Source organism: Oncorhynchus mykiss, chromosome 7, assembly GCF_057628025.1.
Source record: "Oncorhynchus mykiss isolate SJ-2025 chromosome 7, ASM5762802v1, whole genome shotgun sequence".
NCBI lineage: Eukaryota > Metazoa > Chordata > Actinopteri > Salmoniformes > Salmonidae > Oncorhynchus > Oncorhynchus mykiss.
This window is the reverse complement of record NC_143028.1, coordinates 12,006,036-12,026,745: the sequence shown is the minus strand read 5'-3', so window position 1 is coordinate 12,026,745 and position 20,710 is coordinate 12,006,036. Positions and strand designations below refer to the sequence as shown.

General features: G+C 44.1%; 1 protein-coding gene across 4 annotated transcripts in view; it reads right to left on the bottom strand.

Annotated features, from left to right (window-relative positions):
• Positions 1-9,413, bottom strand: part of LOC110527404 (vang-like protein 1) — a 51,426-nt gene extending 42,013 nt beyond the window's left edge. For 2 of the 4 annotated variants that reach the window (XM_090240299.1, XM_090240300.1), the window contains exons 1-3: positions 9,037-9,197; positions 8,275-8,360; positions 666-940 (exon numbers count right to left, since the gene is read on the bottom strand). In XM_090240299.1, the coding sequence (XP_090096425.1) occupies positions 666-736 (71 nt within the window). In that variant the 5' untranslated portion in view covers positions 737-940; positions 8,275-8,360; positions 9,037-9,197. Of the gene's footprint in view, positions 1-665; positions 941-8,274; positions 8,361-9,036 lie in introns of all 4 variants that reach the window. The other 2 variants (XM_021608651.3, XM_021608649.3) reach the window with 2 other exon arrangements.
• Between the last annotated feature and the right edge of the window lie 11,297 nt (positions 9,414-20,710).

Genomic DNA, 20,710 nt, shown 5'->3' with positions numbered 1-20,710 from the left:
GTGACACCACTGGAGAGAGAGGAGGTCAAGTGGAGATTAACGAGGGAGGGCAGCTGCTGGCTTTTCAACACGTCCGGGGCTTGGGAGCGAGGGATCGGCGACTGACTGGAGCCGAGTGGGCGCGTGAGAGACAAGAGAGCATAGAGAAAAAGGAAATGAGCGAGAGATAGCGAGCGAGGGAGAGGTAGAGCGAGAGAGATATTAAGCACATGAGGGTTTCAGGGGGTCCCACCAGATTCAGCCATAGAGGGATCCTTTCCCCTGGGTAACAGGTCCCAGAGAGAGAGAGAGGGAAGGAAGAGGGAGAGAGAGAGAGGGGGATGTGCTGGCTGGATAAAGGAGGAGCTGTGTGGAACAGGAGCCCCTTGCTTGTGGCCCTCCACGTATCAGCTGAGCCATCAGTCAGGCCTCTTCAGCACCTGTCCCCCTCTCCCTTCCTGAGCCTGTCAGACACTGCTATTCCACTAATGACAGACAAATAACCCCACACTGCCCTGTGGTGGACAGATGGAGGGAGGGGAAAGAGGGGACAGAGACCGAGTGGAATGAGGGAGAGAAAGAGAGGAAACAGAGGCGAGGAAGAGAGAACAATTTATTAGAGGTTCCGTGACCGTCTATCCATCAAACTAGAGAGGATATGAAAGCCAAGAACTTGTTCCTCTTACCCGTGTCTGTGGGATCCCCGGGAGCGACCAGAGTAGTATGAGTACCCTGAGTATGTGGACTCCGTGTCCATGGCGACGAGGTCCTTCCTCCCGGGCGATTGGCCAAGGGCCTCGCGGAGGTTGCTGGGCTTTGCCGCAGGCAGACGCAGCGGGAGCTTGTGGGCAGTCTTGTCCGGTGGCAGGCGGAGCTCGCTCAGGAGATTGGCAGAGGCCGCAAGCTGTCGGGGGTCAATCTTGAAAGCAACCCTGGGGGTTCCCGACTAGGAAACATCAACCTGGGGAGGAGACAGAGAGAGAGAGAGACAGCCAGGTCTGGTCAGAGGACAGACTATGGACAGAGTTTTGGGTTGAAATGGTGATCTACAACAGCCCAGTTGATACTGAAAAACATGGATGTGTGTTGCAGATATCTCTGCACATAGCTTCCACTTTGCCTTTTACTCTGTAATGAACATTCCAGGAGATAAATATGAGAAAAACACAAACGCTTCATTTAAGCAGCATTTTCTACATTCCCATTAGGCAGGCTGGGGAAATCTTTATTTTAATGAAGATTGTGCGATTCCTCCCACACACACACACCAAATGAAGCTTGACAGGAGAGCCTTGAAACCATTGGACTAGTTTCTGTTGATTCTAATATAAAAAGGTCAATTGTGAAAGGCTCTTCTTACTTCTAACCTAATTGACAACTCAAACCTACAGTAGTTCACAGAGAGTTTAAGCACTAAGCACACCCACAAACAACAGAACAGCAGCAGACCTAGCTATGAACCCCTCCCTCAACAAATAGACCTTTCCACAGACAGACTGGCCTATGAGAAGAGAGATTGAATTGGAATGTTGTGCAGAGCACATGCAGGTCTATGTTTGGAGCTTCAACAAAACAATAGTCGGATGGAGAGCAAAACCCCACTGCCCTCACCTACACCCCCCCCCCCCCCCCCACACACACACACACACACACACACTCAGCCCCAGCCTTATCAATGAGAGCCATCTCCAGAGGGAAATCTGGCAGTGACCAGCTCCAGCAGCGAGGCGAGGCTCTCCTCTCTTCCATTCCACTAGCGTGACATCATCACACAGACAAAGTGCTCCAGGTGAAACCACCAAACACTATCACATTATTAAACCAAGAAGCTTTCAGAGGGGAATTGAGACAACCAGCCAACACACAAACAGATGCCGTAAAATATTGAATATAGCTTCAGGCCTATATTCTGTGTTTAAGTCTATAACATTGGAAACATTCTTTCCCAAGAGGATAAATCTCCCAGACAAATGCTAAAAAGCTGTGTGGATGCAGAGGAGGACCGAAACTCAAACATCAAGTGGATTTCAATATCAAAGGCAGGACAAAAAAAAAACTCCCCACTAATTCCATACCATTAGTTCTACTCCCAGGCCTGGCTAAAGACTTTACAGCATCCACTAGGAGATGCAGGTCTGATAAGAGCGTTTATTGGGTGCCCTTGATTTGATTACATATACAGGAGGATATGATATAACAGTTGTTCTTAAATGACTGAAGATAAGAGGGAACAGAGGGGAGTGAACCGGGTGAAAAGGAAAGAGTAGAAACAGACGTGGTGAAATAACGAGATTACGATTACGCACATGGCTGAGTAACAATGCATGGGGAAACAGAGAGACAAGTGAGTTGTAGCGTACACTCCTTCGGGGCAGGGAGAGCTGGGGACATACGTACACACACAGCAGGTAAACCATTAGGGCTGAGTAACAATGCATGGGGAAACAGAGAGACAAGTGAGTTGTAGCGTACACTCCTTCGGGGCAGGGAGAGCTGGGGACATACGTACACACACAGCAGGTAAACCATTAGGGCTGAGTAACAATGCATGGGGAAACAGAGAGACAAGTGAGTTGTAGCGTACACTCCTACGGGGCAGGGAGAGCTGGGGACATACGTACACACACAGCAGGTAAACCATCAGGGCTGAGGCATATAGGGAGGTGAGGGGTCGGTTCTCTGTGGCATCAGAGATGGGGCCCCGTCCAGACAGAGAGCCTCTAACAGCTGGAGGTAACGGGACAGGAAGGTGAACGGCGCCCGTTACATAAACTCACACCCATCAATGCAATAATATGGCAGAAGAGCTGATAACCGTAACCCTAAGGATTCCATTTTGACCTAGAACCCTCCAATCACATTTAAAGAAGAATTCAATGAAAATGTAGCATTTCAGAAAGGAGCGTTGACAAAGTGATAACATATGTTGTATTGTAACACAGGTGATAAATAATGTATACAGCACAGGAGGCTGGTGGCACCTTAGAGACAACAGGCTCGTGGTAATGATTGGAGCGGAATCAATAGAATGGTATCAAAACCATTAAAACACATGGTTTCCAGGTGTTTGATGTCATTCCATTTACTCCATTCCAGACTTTATTATGAGCCGTCCTCCCCTCAGCAGCCTCCTGTGGTATACAGCTTGTATTGGGCCAAAATCCCTAGTGAAATCTTCAATGTAAACAAGGAGCTGAAGGAGAGAGGTTAAGGTGAACCTTGTTTAATTTACAAACATATCCCAGAAAGAGCACACTCACTGGGCAGTACACTTAAAGCATGCCATCTCCCATGACACCTTGCAGCAGAGGAAGTCCACTCTAACTGACCCAGATCTGTTGTGAAATTAACCAGAGGGCTACAGTCACCACTCTCTGTCTCCACCACAGTCACGTCCTGCTGTCCTGACGTGTTTGGAGTTAGCAGTATAGTATGCATGCTCATTCGAACACTTTTGGAATATCACAAGTGTATCAGTATAGCTTCCGTCCCTCTCCTCACCCCTACCTGGGCTCGAACCCGGGACCCTCTGCTAACATCAACAACTGCCTCCCACGAAGCATCGTTACCTATCGCTCCACAAAAGCCGCGGAAACAACTACTTCATTGTCTCAGTGCCAGTGACGACTGAAATGGCTAGCTAGTTAGCGTGCACCCCACTAACTAGCTAGCCATTTCACACCGATTACACAAGCAAAGCACACTTGTGCACACATTAACTACCGCAGCAGTCACAACCGAAGCCATGGGAAGTAGAGCGGGGCTCGAACTCTCCCTTGGGGCACTCCCTCTGTTTTCATCCTGCTGCTGCTGCTTTCATAACCACATTTGTTCCAGTCGTTTCATTGAAAAGAGCTGCTCATCCAAGATACTGCCCCGTGCCATCTTATCTGCCACTTAGAAGGGAAAACTAGAGAAATACTAGAAACTAGTGGCAGTTGGGGTGAATGTAAACAATGACCCATATAGTGTGTGTGTGTGTGTGTGTGTGTATGCTTGCACATGGGGATTGAAAAAGCTAGTTCTATCAAACAAAGTCTAATTATTTTAATTTTTTAAAAACGACAGCACTCTTGCTGACACACTTTTAAACGTCTGAATCATCGGAGGGAATACTGAACAACATGATGACAAACCTCTCTAAAGCTGTTTTATTCTACTGAAGAGTCAGCTGCCAGCTCAGTCACTGTGCCAGTAAGGCAAACAAAATAGCTCTGGTGTGAGACAGACAGAATGGCTGCTTTTAGAAAGGTAGCACAATTGATTTTTTTTTTTTTACTAATTAACCAATCAGATCAGCACTGAAATATCTGATGTGATATGTCAAAAGACCAGGTAGGACAATCCAGACTCTGGCAAGAGTAAAGCAGGGCTAAATACAGCCTCCAGACACTCTGGCAGGGTGAGGCAAGGTTACAGACGCTGTGGCAAGGATAAGGCAAGGCTACAGCCGCTGTGGCTAGGATAAGGCAGAGGGCCTGGGTTGAGGTCTGCAGATACTGCTACAGGAGCAGACAGAGCGCAGACAGAGCGCAGACAGAGTGCAGACAGAGCGCAGACAGAGCGCAGACAGAGCGCAGACAGAGCGCAGACAGAGCGCAGACAGAGAACAGAGTAAATAAGGCTGGTTCTGCAGACAGCATCACAGAGGTATTTCCATCTCCTGTGCTAATCCTTTTAAGAATGAGGGATGAAACAGGGATTAACAGGGTTAAATAGATGGGGGTCAGAGAGAGAATACCACCACCACCTTGCCAGTCACCACCTGCCCAACAGCCCAGCTAAGCTGCTTTATGTCAACGAATTTGGCCGAAATGAGTTTCAATTGAAGATGTTGGTGACTGAAGGCAGCTTTGAGGGCTGTCTTCAACAGATCTATAAGGGAAACACTAATCTGGTCCCTGGTCTTTACTTATAGTGGTGCCAGTGGCCGGGCAGCACTAAAGCTGAAGCCTCTGTGTGCCTCCCCCCACACACTACTTAGGGAAGCCATCAGGTTATCCATGGCAGCCGAAGCCAGCAGCGTTTGCCTGCCTCTGATTTGGTCTATGGTGGGACAAGCTGGCAGCGGCCCAGAACCTGCCAATGAGAGCCTCCTTGTTTATCTTCCTCCATTCAGTCGCTCTTTTCCTTTTTACACTGAATAAACATCCTCTCACTGTGAAGGACCACACCCTCAGAGAGCCGGGAAAGAGAGGCATGGGGACTGATCTACAGGGTAGAGAAACACACACACACACACAGGTGTGACTCTGGAATTCATGCTTGAGGAACTGCGGGAGTGTAAATACCCACGAATGAAACGCACAGGATGACAAACATGCGGCAGCACACCATCAAAGCAAAGAAACAAGAAAACAACCATCTAACCAGCAAGCTCATTAACAAAGCCGCATCAAGTACCGACTAACCAAATCCAAACCCAGACACATCCTCAAGACCTCCCACACATCCAACACATCCTTCTTCCTCCAGAGCAGGTTGTAGTAACAGTCTGTTGATAACAGAGCAAACAAAACAACAACAGACCAACACAGGAACGATAGAGTAGTCATGTAGTTCAATCCTTGTGAGAAAAAAAACAACATTTGTATTGCATTTTTCTTCTTTACGTAAAGGGTAGTTTCTTCATTCATGGTTTCAACAGCGACAGTGAGTCCACAGATTGGTCTTCTAATTTCAACCAAGCTTCCGGCTCCAAAGACAGTAATCTAATCCCACTGTATATGACAGCCTAATTTGCAGATCCTTCACTACTCACAGCCTTTAATAGGAGATGGGACTCTCTCCCAAACTGGGGAAGAGACAAACTAGGCTACTGTACTTTCCCAAAAAGATGAATTCTCTCTCGTGACCGAGTCTAAGCACAAGGCTCTGCCAACCGGGGCAGGTATTCAGAAACAAAGGGGAGCCCTGGCTGAAGACATCTCCTGTGCTAGCCTGTGACCAGGAAGTACAGCTGTGCCATGTGCCCAACAGAGCCCCTCCCACACCTCACCACAACATAAACAAAAGGCCTATTAAAAGCTCATCATCATTACCAGCCAATGATATGCCTGACCTTCATTAGCCAAGGTATTCCAGCTAGGCCATATGTATCAGAGGCAAACAGCTGTGTTGTGGTGGTGCGGATGTGAGAAACTAAGACCTTTAGCTGCAATACATTGAGAAGCGTTCCAATCACTGGAGGACAAAATGACAACACTGACATTTGTACAAGCAGCTCCCAACGAGGCACGCCCTTCCTGCCCTGTTTCTTTCACATTAAACAATATTCATTGAGAATGCATGCACACGCATACATACTGTACACACACACGTCCAATCATACTTCTCACTGTAAAATCTACTTGGACTCTATTAACTCCAATCTAACACAAGCGTAATGAAAGACAAGCTGAACACGGGAGAGATGACGACTTATTAAGGTAACATGATTCATCTGAGACGCCGGAGGGGTGGGGGGGGTGGGGCGGGGGGGGTTCGACCGAGGGAAGAAACACGAGTCAGCGACTAAATGTGTTCCTCGGAATCACATGGTGATCGAGATGCTGTCCATGGAGCAAATGAACCCATTAATTGTATCCACATTCCAGAATGTCACCCTCTCTCCCGGCCATTCATTCGTGTCAGAGATGCAGAGAAACAGAGGCCCAAATGGAACCCTATTCCCTTTATAGTGCACTACCTTTGACCAGGCGCATACGGCTCTGGTCAAAAGTAGTGTGCTATATAGGGAATATAGCCTTCCTATGGGCCCTGGTCAAAAGTACTGCACTATAAAGAGAAGAGGGTGCCATTTTGGGACTCACAAGAGAGGCAGACACCACAAGAGAGGCAGACACCACAGGTTATTAAGGCCGAGTTCAGACAGGCTGCTCTATTCTGATCTTTTTTTCCCACTAATTGGTCTTTCGACCAATCAGATCTGAAAAATATCTGTTCTGGGCTGCCCGTCTAAACACAGCCTTAGAGCCTTAAGAGACAACTCTCATAGCACATGAGGAGCATAACAATTAAACTGGGATTTCTCTATATAAAATGATAAGCTCAAAAAGAGGAGAAAGCACTGCAGAATAAAAGAGCTAGATTCCAAGGTGTAGCCTGTTACTGTAATGTTGCAGCAGTGTTACCGTCTGTGTTGCAGTACTTTGGCTTCCAAACATACAGGATTAAAATAAGATAAGATGAAGAACCCCCTTCTTGCTGTTGTATGTACTTTGTATGGTCGCACATTATCTAAGATTATGGTGAAAGATGTCCTCTTGGACTTTTTCCCAGGATGCAGCTGTCTCTCTGTACTTCTGTAGCTGAGCAGAGGCACTTGATCTGTGATTACTCCTTCAAGCAATTCCCACCTGGTTTGCAATCACATCTCTCTTGATCACCGGCACAAATACCACAATACTACACCTAAAGCTCTCACAGGGGCAGTATCCCTCCCCATCCATGTTGACGATCACTCACACGAGGAGCTTATGACAGTTATCATGTCATCAGCTTTAAAATATTCTCTTTGCAAATGTGAAGAGACACACAAACTGAAGCCACTTAGCCTACCAGAATGGAGAGCGCTGCAGGAGCATGTCATGTTCAAATGCCACAAGGAAACTACCTATAATCCCATTTCCCTGACATTAGGCTCGGTGTAAAGTTAAAAGGGATGATAATGGCTTCAGTGAATTATTCATGGTCAGATAGGAAGATACTTACATTTTCACTCGTGAGTGTATTCTCTTGTCTGAGACAAGTCAGTCATGTTGAACAACACAAAGGGAGTTTAATTGTTCAGCGTTTCCTAAGCACTACCACCAACCAACCATCCTGGTTCCTTACTGCACCTGGGGGCCGTGTAGTTTCAATAGAGCTGTATATTGGAGTCAATTCCATCTGAGCATCTAGAGAATTTATGAAGGTTAGCTACATCGTATTCACACAGTCTCCTATTCTTATGAAATCATCTTAAACACTGAGTAAATGTGTTGGTTTGGGTTTGTTTATTCAACACAGAGGTGTACCATCTACTGTGGTCCTTCACGGTCTGTTCAGATGAATTACCATACCGGTCTATTGTATGTTAAGGTTCAGGTAGCACTTTACATTACATTGTTACACCTTTACTACAGCCTGGCTAACACCAAGTATGTGGTGAAGGCAAATCATGGGAATTCTACTCATTTATTCCCTACTCTACCTAATGCAAAGTGCCAGTTTTCGGATTGGACTGTCATTTTCATACAACAGCATAATCAGACTGTAGTGAGGTTATACAGTTGTTTCTCTGCCTGACCCTACCTGTAACCCAAATGGCTGACTTCCATAGGAAACTCCCTGGTCTCTGCTAGGCCTCCTGAGCCCTGCCCAGACAGTTGGTTCGATAACTAAAATGTTAAAAAGAGCAAGTTAATGTTTAAGGATAAATGTTTATGAAATGAAACTGTCGGCACGCGAGTGAATGATATCAATGAACCACTGTGAAACATTGTTTCTGGAGACGCAACGCTGTCGCCGATGGTAACGAGATAAGCAGACTGAACTACAAACGAATTCGGTCAACCGTGTGCAAGAAAGTGGTTCAAAGTTAAGTCCGAAAATTTGTTTGAGACTTTTGAGTTAGGTTATTATTGAAGCAATTGAATTGAACAACACGCGACTATTGTCATTCTAATTGTAACGCTTTTTGAAAATATTAACTCCTGCTTTAGATGACTTTCAAGGGTTAACTTTACACCCTACATTGGCTGACTGCAGTCCTTTAGATTGAGGGAATTCTAAATCACCTTTTCTCTCCACATGTAGCCTACAGCTCATGTAGCAACACAAACGGTTACTCGTAGGTTGTACTAATACAATGTAGGCCTGTCTACCTGTAAAACAAAAAAAACGAATTTTCACCGAAGAAAAATAAGTAGTAGTGTAGCTTACATGAAGCAGGAACAAGCCAACCAAACTCCCAATTTACATCGGGCTCAATCGCACTCATAAAATTCAACGAACAACTACTCAGCGTGAGATGCAGACGTTGGAATTCTGACTGTTTCGCGCACGGCTACTCACCTTCACTGGAGGTAAACCATTCCAAGAAGAGATTTCATCCAAAAATGTAAACGAAATAGTTCTCCCTTCGAGCACACGGTACAGTCAGGGACCAGCCCGGGTTCAAGCCGTTGTACAGGGGGCAGCACTTACATGATGAGAGAAAGGGAAATGTGTAGTGCGACAATGGTGCGCTAGGGGGGAATGGTGATGACTGTGAACTGTCAATGGATTACAGTAGGCTGTACAATGCAAATATAGTAAAACAGGATAAAACCGCAGGACCAAATGACTTGGCAAAATCTTCTTTACTTGTCTGACAGGTAGGCTACAGGTGTTTGCAATTAATTTCTGATTCAGAGTCCAGTTCACACCCACATTTCAAAGTTGTGTTTTGCGCTGACCAAACATTCAACACCTTCGGTGAGTGTCAGAAACACCCACAGCTCGGCTCTGTTAGGTGGACATGTCACAAATGGCCAAATGACTTGGCAAAATCTTCTTTACTTGTCTGACAGGTAGGCTACAGGTGTTTGCAATTAATTTCTGATTCAGAGTCCAGTTCACACCCACATTTCAAAGTTGTGTTTTGCGCTGACCAAAACATTCAACACCTTCGGTGAGTGTCAGAAACACCCACAGCTCGGCTCTGTTAGGTGGACATGTCACAAATGGCTGAAGTGGGACAAGTGACAGGAGAGTGCAAATAGCTTAGGGTTTGGTGCCATGGAAACCAGGGAAAGTAAAACAACATTCACCCTCCTGTCTCCGGGGGATGTTTTCAGTGAAGTGCACATTACATGCATTGTATTCTTGCATTGCAAGTCATATATGCACTTAGCCTTGCATAACTGTTATTAATTAATCCGAATATGAACATTCAAATCAAATTGTTTTGGTCACATACACATGGTTAGCAGATGCTATTGCGAGTGTAGCGAAATGCTTGTGCATCTAGTCCCGACAGTGCAGCAATATCTAACAAGTAATATCAAACAATTCCACAACAGATAGCTAATACGCACAAATCTAAGTAAAGGAATGGAATAAGAATATTTAAATATAATTATATGGATGAGCAATGACAGAGCGGTTTAGGCTAAGATGCAATAGATAGTATAGAACACAGTATATACATATGAGATGAGTAATGAAAGAAATGTAAACATTATTAAAGTGGCATTATTATAGTGACTGGTGATCCAGTTATTAAAGTGGCCAATGATTTCAAGTCTGTATGTAGGCAGCAACCTCTCTGTGCTAGTGATGGCTGTTTAACAGTCTGATGGCCTTGAGATAGAAGCTGTCTTTCAGTCTCTCAGTCCCGGCCTTGTGATAGAAGCTGTTTTTCACTCTCTCAGTCCCAGCTTTGATGCACCTTCTGGGTGGTAGCGGGTGAACAGGCAGTGGCTTGGGTGGTTGTTGTCCTTGATGATCTTTTTGGCCTTCCTGTGACATTGGGTGGTGTAGGTGTCCTGGAGGGCAGGTAGTTTTCCCCCCGTGATGTGTTGTGCAGACCGCACCACCCTCTGGAAAGCCCTGTGTTTGTGGGTGGTGCATTCACGAGGCTTATCCCATTATATAGATAGATAGAATAATTAAATGTATCCTGTTATATAAAGTGTCATCCTCTTGCTTGAGTACCATCATGGTTTATCTCATTGCAACATGAACAAAGCAGATGAGTGATTAGCATCATGTTTTATCAGTGCAGTCCATCGGACCTTGGAGAGATATAGTAGGGTGCTTGGTTCCAGTCAGTGAAAGACAACAAAGAGCTCAGTGAAGCCTTAGAGCTGGCTCTTAAAGGGGAATGTAAATAATGTGGGGGGTTTTCTTCCCTCGGACCTCCAGAGCCTCTATGCTAGTCAAGGTCAGATGGTGTCAATCATGTGTCGGTCTGCAAAAAACCTTCAGAGCACCTCATTGGCAAGGAGTCTGCTCTGAAGACCAATCGATTCTCAACTATTTCCCCTCTCCCCCACCCAGACGCGTGGAACAGGAAATACTAGGAACTGTTCCAAACGGGTTTAGTGTATTATTCATTTATAATACAAATGTAAATCAAATCTAACACAACAAAGCTGCTGTCATGTGATGACATGTGTATTTTGGCCTCTTCAGCCCCCCACCCCCAAAAATACCTCCTCCCCTCAGCAGAGAATAAAGGTCATGACCGGGACATGACCCCCTGATCCTTCCTTTCTGTCCCTCCCCACTGAGGGCCATGCAAACACAGAGGCTGGGGAAAGGAGGTTTAACTGACAAGTACATAATGTCATTCTAAGGTTCAATGAATGGTGAGGTGGATAAAAGTGGATCATCAGGGTTATTTACCTGTATGTTGACAGAAACATGAGGTGAAAACAAGAAGGCATAAGACTACCAATAGGCTCCTAAAACTCACTCATCACACAGTTACATCATTTAGCAGACAGTCTTATCCAGAGCAATTTACAGGAGAAATTGGGGTTAAGTGCCCTTGCTCAAGAGTACAGACAGCTTTTTCAGCTAGTTGGTTCTGAGATTCAAACCAGCAACCTTTCAGTTATTGGCCCAAAGCTCTTAACTACTAGGCTACTTGCCGCATATTAGTCAAGGTCGATTCCTGAGACTATATGACATGTTTGGTCAATAGCCTGGATACCTCATTACAACAGAACATAAAGTTGAGCATTGGGTTTTCTCACATTGTAAGGTTAGTGCGCCCCGCTCTGGCCATATCAGAGTAGTACAGTTTCATTACAGTATAACGTGCAGCACTGCACAAGCTGTTCCTTTCCAAAGGAGGTGCCTTTGGGACCACCTTATGTTGTTGTTTTTAAAATATATTGGGGTTTGAGATAATGTTTTATGTTGGCAAGGATAGATAAATAACATGACCTTTAACATGACCTTTAGAATAGAATAGTTTATGTTTTACTTTAGTTTTATACTTTGATAATCAACACATGAAACATTTTGTGTCATATTTTGCATTATCAAATCAAATCAAATGTATTATATAGCCCTTCGTACATCAGCTGATATATATAGTGCTGTACAGAAACCCAGCCTAAAACCCCAAACAGCAAGCAATGCAGGTGTAGAAGCACGGTGGCTAGGAAAAACTCCCTAGAAAGGCCAAAATCTAGGAAGAAACCTAGAGAGGAACCAGGCTATGTGGGGTGGCCAGTCCTCTTCTGGCTGTGCCGGGTGGAGATTATAACAGAACATGGCCAAGATGTTCAAATGTTCATAAATGACCAGCATGGTCGAATAATAATAAGGCAGAACAGTTGAAACTGGAGCAGCAGCACGGCCAGGTGGACTGGGGACAGCAAGGAGTCATCATTTCAGGTAGTCCTGAGGCATGGTCCTAGGGCTCAGGTCTTCCGAGAGAGAGAAAGAAAGAGAGAAAGAGAGAATTAGAGAGAGCACACTTAAATTCACACAGGACACCGAATAGGACAGGAGAAGTACTCCAGATATAACAAACTGACCCTAGCCCCCCGACACATATACTACTGCAGCATAAATACTGGAGGCTGAGACAGGAGGGGTCAGGAGACACTGTGGCCCATCCGAGGACACCCCCGGACAGGGCCAAACAGGAAGGATATAACCCCACCCACTTTGCCAAAGCACAGCCCCCACACCACTAGAGGGATATCTTCAACCACCAACTTACCATCCTGAGACAAGGCTGAGTATAGCCCACAAAGATCTCCGCCACGGCACAACCCAAGGGGGGGGGGGGGCCAACCCAGACAGGAAGATCACATCAGTGATTATTTTTGCGTTTAAAAAAAATGGCCTGCCGGCCATCTTCAGCAAATTCTAAACACTGGCTAACAGCAACAAGAACAAACTATATTGGCAATTTATTATCATTGCAAGTTTGCGAACAACATTGTCTTGATTTTCTCAACTAAGCATTAATTAATTAAATAGGACAGCATAAGTTGACAAAAGAGACCCCTCACCAATCAATCATTTTGAGTGAAAGCAGTTCATCTGATTAGACAGTACTACGGATGTGTGAGACAAGCACTCACATTTAACTAGGCACGCGTGTAGTGTGAGTCACAGCACCCACTATCAGATTTTGCTTTTATTCAAGAAGGTAAGCGTTGAGTGCAGATGGTCTCTATTGAGCATGCAAGGTGGGCCCATGAGATCATTAAATTTAGTGTCCGGAAGATGGATGGATGCCTCTCCGAAGACACACAGTTTATGAGTTTAGTGATTTTGGTAAAAAGAAAAAAGAGAAATGAAGGCATGTAAAATGAAGACGAAGTGAAAAGAAATGCAGCTTATGAGACCACACACACACACACAAACACACACACACACACACACAAACACACATCAACAAGGATGTTATTTGGGATTCTCCCCAAAATGAGAGATTCTCACTGCAATTTCATTCAGTGTGTGTGACAAATTATTTATATTTGCTTATTTTGAATTTAGTTTGCCTGCTCTACCATCAAAATGTGACAAATGGTTGTGCTCCTTTTTTATTGGTCTGGGCATGTGTGCAGGCAAGAGCAAGAACAATTCTATTGAGATACATCTATGAGTTATTTTCAATTTTTCTCTCCTCCATGTCATTTTACATTGAACATTGAACATTTCTATTTCGAAGGCCTCAAATGCACCATCAGGACTGAAAATGCATTATTTGTGGTCAGAAATAATCAAAGTATTGTTTACCATTTTAAAGCTGGAAGCATCAAAGACACAACAATTGGAAAACAAATCGTAAACAAATTCAAAGCTCATGAATATGGCATATTAACGTGCCAGATTGGGACGTGTAGTTTTGTATAATGAATGCATTGCACACACACCTTATGACATGTCCACTGTACAGATGGTAGGAGCGTGAGTCTGAATGAGAGCGGGACCATCCAGGGCTGCTGACGCATTGTGAGGGCCGCGACGCCTTCAATACCCAGAGTTAATGAGAACAGACTGACTCGCCCCCCCCCCCCCCCCCCCCTCCCCGTTTCCATTCATCTCTTCCCGTGTCTCTCCTCCTCCTCTCCTCTTCGCCTCTCTGCCCGTTTCCATCTGTTTGGAGACAAAGGGCCACGAGCCAGCTCGAGCCCTGGGACCCTGCTGGTGAAGTGCGCAGGGATAATGCGTCCCATCCCGTGGGTCGCATTTCAACACATGGACCTGCCTTTGTCCTGCTGTGTGCTGCTCGCTGCTTCAAGGACCCACACACACTTCACAACACACACCTCCGATGGGGTGGACGAAAAGAGGAGAGGAGGAAGCAGGAGTGGAGGAGAGGATGGGGGGGGGGGGGGTGCCTTGAACATTGATAATTGTTATAATATCCAGACTGGAGAGAAAAAAGGTAAAGGATAAAAAAACAGAGGTACAAAACCCTCAAATGCTGTTCCTCTAGTCCTCACACAGGGAACATATGGCTGTTTGTTGTCATATTTTTTGTCCCTAGCAAATTCACACAAAGCTATCAAGCCCCATAGAATGAAAGAATGTGTGTGTCTCCTACTCCAGGCTTTAAAGGAGTCTACCTGAATGATGAACGGGAGGGGACGGCCAAATGTTGATAATGGTCATAGTCATCCCAGGCCGTCTGCACACTTCCTGACATATGGTCACTTGTTGGCCTCCGCCATGACATAATCCACGGTGAAAAGGGGGAAGCAATAGGGCTCTTTCTCACACACAAACACATATGCACCGGTCACACTCGCAGTCTGTTCACTGCCCACAGCGGTTTGGGCCATGTTTGTCTGTCTGCCTGTCTGTTGGGTTCTCCCCTCTCATGAGTTTGTAAAGAATAAATTGAAGGGGGCCGATGGCGGTGCAACAGAACCTTTTGGGATGGGGAAGGGAACACAAATGGTCTTACAGTTTATGGCAAGTACAGATGGACTGTCTACTTAATAAGCTTGAACAGGAGTCTGAGGCTAAGGTTGGCCAGAATGATGCTGGTTGGTTTACTATCTGAGGAGAAGAGAATATATTCACTATGTGAAATATCTCTGTTGGGAGACTATGGCAGGCAATCTAAAACATGTATAGTATGAAATACTCTCCATTGTACAGGGCCATGCCAAATTGAACACAGTATGTTGAATTACACATCCCATTTTGAGAATGTTAATGTTGTTAAAGAAACAACAAGAGGGATTCATTCAAGTAACAGTTAAACAGTTTACCAGCATTTCATTTAATTAGTAATTCCAAGGAAGGCTGGTTTATTTGAGGTCAAATGTAGGAGAAAGCGATTAGAGAAACGATAAAGGGCCAATGTATAAGAAGCTTTGACTGACTGACAGACAGACGTACTGTATTCGAAGGACATCTTTCTGCATGTGTAGAGCCTTTCTGATTACAAGACTAGGAGAGACCTTGGACATGACAAAAAAAAAACATTTCCCTCACTTCTCCTCAGATAAAGAGATTCGAAGCAAGGTCCCCCTCCCTTATTTCAGCAGCCACCTGAGGATAGTGAGAAGGAGGAGGAACTCTGTAAAAGATGCAATAAATGTGAACAATATGTGGGACGGTAGCGTCCCACCTTGCCTACAGCCAGTGAAATTGCAGGGCGTCAAATTCAAAACAACAGAAATCCCATAATTAAAATTCCTCAAACATACAAGTATTGTACACCATTTTAAAGATAAACTTGTTGTAAATCCAGCCACAGTGTCCGATTTCAAAAAGGCTTTACGACGAAAGCACACCAAACGGTTATGTTAGGTCAGTACCTAGTCACAGAAAAACACAGCCATTTTTTCCAGCCAAAGAGAGGAGTCACAAAAAGCAGAAATAGAGATAAAATGAATCACTAACCTTTGATGATCTCCATCAGATGACACTCATAGGACTTCATGTTACACAATACATGTATGTTTTGTTCGATAAAGTTCATATTTATATCCAAAAATCTCAGTTTACATTGGTTCAGTAATGTTTTGCTTCCAAAACACAACGTGTTGCAGAGAGCCACATCAATTTACAGAAATACTCATCATAAATGTTGATGAAAATACAAGTGTTATGCATGGAACTTTAGATAAACTTCTCCTTAATGCAACCGCTGTGTCAGATTTCAAAAAAGCTTTTTGAAAAAGCACACCATGCAACAATCTGAGTACAGCGCTCAGACAACAAAACAAGCCATACAAATATCCGCCATGTTGTGGAGTCAACAGAAGTCAGAAATAGCCGTATAAATATTAACTTACCTTTGATGATCTTTATCAGAATGCACTCCCAGGAATCCCAGTTCCACAATAAATGTTTGATTTGTTCGATAAAGTCCATAATTTATGTCCAAATACCTCCTTTTTGTTCGCTCGTTTAGTACACAATCCAAACTCACGAGGCGCGGGCAAGTCCAGGCGAAAGTTCAGATGAAAAGTCATATTACAGTTCGTAGAAACATGTCAAACGAAGTATAGAATTCATCTTTAGGATGTTTTTATCATAAATCTTCAATAATGTTACAACCGGAGAATTCCTTTGTTTGTAGAAATCCTATGGAATGCAGGTCGCTCTCATGTGAGCGTGCGTGATCAGCTCATGGCACTCTGGCAGACCTCTGACTCATTCAGCTCTCATTCCCCCCTCCTTCACAGTAGAAGCATCAAACAAGGTTCTAAAGACTGTTGACATCTAGTGGAAGCATTAGGATGTGCAATATGACCCCATAGACACTGTATATTCGATAGGCAATGACTTGGAAAAACTACAAACCTCAGATTTCCCACTTCCTGGTTGGATTTTGTCTCAGGTTTTTGCCTGCCATATGAGTTCTGTTATACTCACAGACATCATTCAAACAGTTTTAGAAACTTCAGAGTGTTTTCTATCCAAATATACTAATAATATGCATATATTAGCAACTGGGTCTGAGTAGCAGGCAGTTTACTCTGGGCATCTTATTCATCCAAGCTACTCAATACAGCCCCCCAGTCCCAAAGAAGCTAAGGTCATCTTGCTGCATGTGTAGAGCCTTTCTGATTACAAGACTAGGAGAGACCTTGGACATGACAAAAAAACATTTCCATCACTTCTCCTCAGATAAGGAGATTCGAAGCAAGGACCCCCTCCCTTATTACAGCAGCCACCTGAGGATAGTGAGAAGGAGGAGGAACTCTGTAAAAGATGCAATAAATGTGAACAATAAATCAGAACATGACCCAATCAAATAAGAGGATGAGAGGCATGATGGGAAGGGACCAAGCAAGCTGTTTTATTTCTGTGTCTCAAATCAAATCAAATTGTATTGGTCACATACACATGGTTAGCAGATGTTAATTTGAGTGTAGTGAAATGCTTGTGCTTCTAGTTCCGTCCGTGCAGTAATTTCTAACAAGTAATCTAACGATTTCACAACAACTACCTTATACACACAAGTGTAAAGGAATGAATAAGAATATGTACATATAAATATATGGATGAGTGATGGCCAAATGGCATAGGCAAGATGCAGTATATGGTATAGAGTACAGTATTTACATATGAGATGAGTAATGTAGGGTATGTAAACATTATATAAAGTGGCATTGTTTAAAGTGACCAGTGATACATTTATTACATCCCATTTTTTATTATTAAAGTGGCTAGAGATTTCAGTCAGTATGTTAGTGATGGCTGTTTAACAGTCTGATGGCCTTGAGATAGAAGCTGTTTTTCAGTCTCTTCGTCCCAGCTTTGATGCACCAGTACTGACCTCGCCTTCTGGATGATAGTGGGGTGAACAGGCAGTGGCTCGGTTGGTTGTTGTCCTTGATGATCTTTTTGGCCTTCCTGTGACATCAGGTGGTGTAGGTGTCCTGGAGGGCAGGTAATTTGCCCCTCGTGATAAGTTGTGCAGACCTCACTACCCTCTGGAGAGCTTTACAGTTGTGGGCGGAGCAGTTGCCGTACCAGGCGGTGATACAGCCCGACAGGATGCTCTCGATTGTGCATCTGTAAAAGTTTGTAAGTGTTTTTGGTGACAAGCCGAATTTCTTCAGCCTCCTGAGGTGGAAGAGGCGCTGTTGCGCCTTCTTCACCACGCTGTCTGTGTAGGTGGACCATTTCAGTTTGTCCATGATGTGTATGCCGAGGAACTTAAAACTTCCCACCTTCTCCACTACTGTCCTGTCTATGTGGATAGGGGGGGTGCTCCCTCTGCTGTTTCCTGAAGTCCACGATCATCTCCTTTGTTTTGTTGATGTTGAGTGTGAGGTTATTTTCCTGAAACCACACTCCGAGGGCCCTCACCTCCTCCCTGTAGGCCATCTCGTCGTTGTTGGTAATCAAGCCTACCACTGTAGTGTCATCTGCAAACTTGACGATTGAGTTGAGGAGAGAGGACGTTAGGAGGTATGGAATTGAGATCTTCCCTTTGACATGTCCCTTGGTTCCATAGATGCCCTGAGAGAGAGAGAGAAATCATAGGGTTGATGGGTCATCAGTACACGTGACACACCTGCTCTAAACCAATTTGAAGATGCCTCCAACCATTCATGAATGAGCCTATGCTGGTGATAGATGAGTCTGCCATGGTGGCGTCTGAGCCATTTTGGCCTTCTTATGTGCTCATTTCATGTGTTGTGTATATCTTGTCTGTCTAGGGATGTTTTCACTTGTTTTGTACACTAGGGAAATTCTCACATTGTGGTTATGGTCACATGGTACAAAGGTAACCAGGAAGTGTTAACACAAGTGAGAGGAGAAAGGATAAGGTTCTTACCATCTCACAGGAAAATGCTTATGGAATACACCTCATATGTATTGGAACTCTGTAAAAGATGCAGTAAATGTGAACAATAAATCAGAACATGATCCAATCAAAGATCTAGGCCTGGAAATCCATTTCTATGTGGATGCATCATGAACTGTTTTCAGCCTGTGCAAGTAGCATTTTCTATAAGGAATCGCCTCTAGGCCTACAATAGCTCTCTAAAACCCAAGGGGAGTATACCAATGAGTTCTCATTTGAATGTATGGGCCACAGCTGGATAAATGAACAACAATCCCGACGCTCTGTTTTAACGTTATTAAGAAACAGTAATAATCCTCGCTTGCAATACATAACTTTCACATCAGGGATAAATAATATTTCAAATACGCAGTTTAGAAAGTTGCATAGCCCCCAGCCAAGGTAGGAAACTTCCTCCCCATTTATGCTCCATTGCAGACATTTGAAGCAGACAATTGGAGGGGAGGAAGTGTGGTCTACGTTGGCCTGATCGGATGCAACTTTCCTAAACTGCATACCGTAAGTGTATATTTTGTATTTGAAAATGATTTCTCGCTTATATAAAAGTGCTGTTCTAAATGTTTCCTGAAACTGTACAGCGTGCCAGCGGTATTCGCGTTTAGACAGAGCATTTGAGAAGCGTCTGGGCGTCTGGATATGTTCCTTACAAGGCTGAAGAGGACGTCCAGTGGTTGAATGTAATGTAATAGAATTGGAGTAATGAATAAGGGATAGGCCAACATTTAATTTCTCTACTTTAGTTTATTGTGAATGAATAACCTTCTGAAGGCAGAAAACATCTCTAATCTTAAAGGTGTTCATATTGCAAGTAAATCATATAGCATCAAAATTATGTAAGATGCCCACTGACTTGCACAAAGTTCTCCATTCGTTTTCCCCTCGTCACGGTTAATAATATTGGCCAAAGAGATCCCCCCCGCTTACCTCAACGAATTCTTCTCGTGCAAATCGCCTAAGGTTTGTTGACATACATATTTAATGTTCATATCACATATATTTATTTATTTACTTTGGTATATTCATTTAATCGTTTGTTTATTAAATATTATTCTATTTAAAAAACACCATGTGCAAATGTTGCGCCTGATCTAACCTTGGCCTACATTATTAGACCACAATCCTTAGCAGAATTGATGGCAATACATCAGAAATAAATACAAAGATTTGGATCTTTGCTCATATTTGGCAATATTACATGGATGTGCTTGCCCGCTCATAAATTTCCATCTCTCCTCCATCCCCTCTCCCTCTCTGTTTCCCACGGGAGGTGCCAGACGGCCAGTAATTTGGTTGTCTTGGCTCGTCTGGAGTAACACCTGCCCCCTCTCTGGGGAGAGCGCCTTTCAGCCAGGAGCTAGCGAGGAGCAGCACAGAATACATGCACAGGAGAGAAAAAAATCACATATAGGCTATATACTCTCTTTGCTTGCTTGACCAGTCCCTAAATCTTGTGTGTGTGTGTGTGTGTGTGTGTGTGTGTGTGTGTGTGTGTGTGTGTGTGTGTGTGTGTGTGTGTGTGTGTGTGTGTGTGTGTGTGTGTGTGTGTGTGTGTGTGTGTGTGTGTCTAAACAGTTTCAAAGCAGCGGGACATAGGCTATAGTGTGACACCGACGTCATTTAATAATACTGTATATCATTCGAATTTCGGGGGGAAATTAAAGATATAGAGGCCTGTCAATCAAGACCATTTCGGAAGTGTAAAAGGCTAGGCTACCATCGTGCTTTTCCTCCAGGACGACAGCTGCTGTTTAAATATTGAAATCATTTTTACCAAGGCCATTGCACTGTTCATTTCATTCATATTACTCCAATCATTATGCAAGGGATTTTACCCCCTGAGCGACTGGCAGACTAATTTCAACATTGTGTGACTATTTTTGGAAAGGAGATTCCCAGGTAATTATTCCCAGTTTTAGTCTCAATAAAATTACAATTAAAACAGAAAAGCCTCAA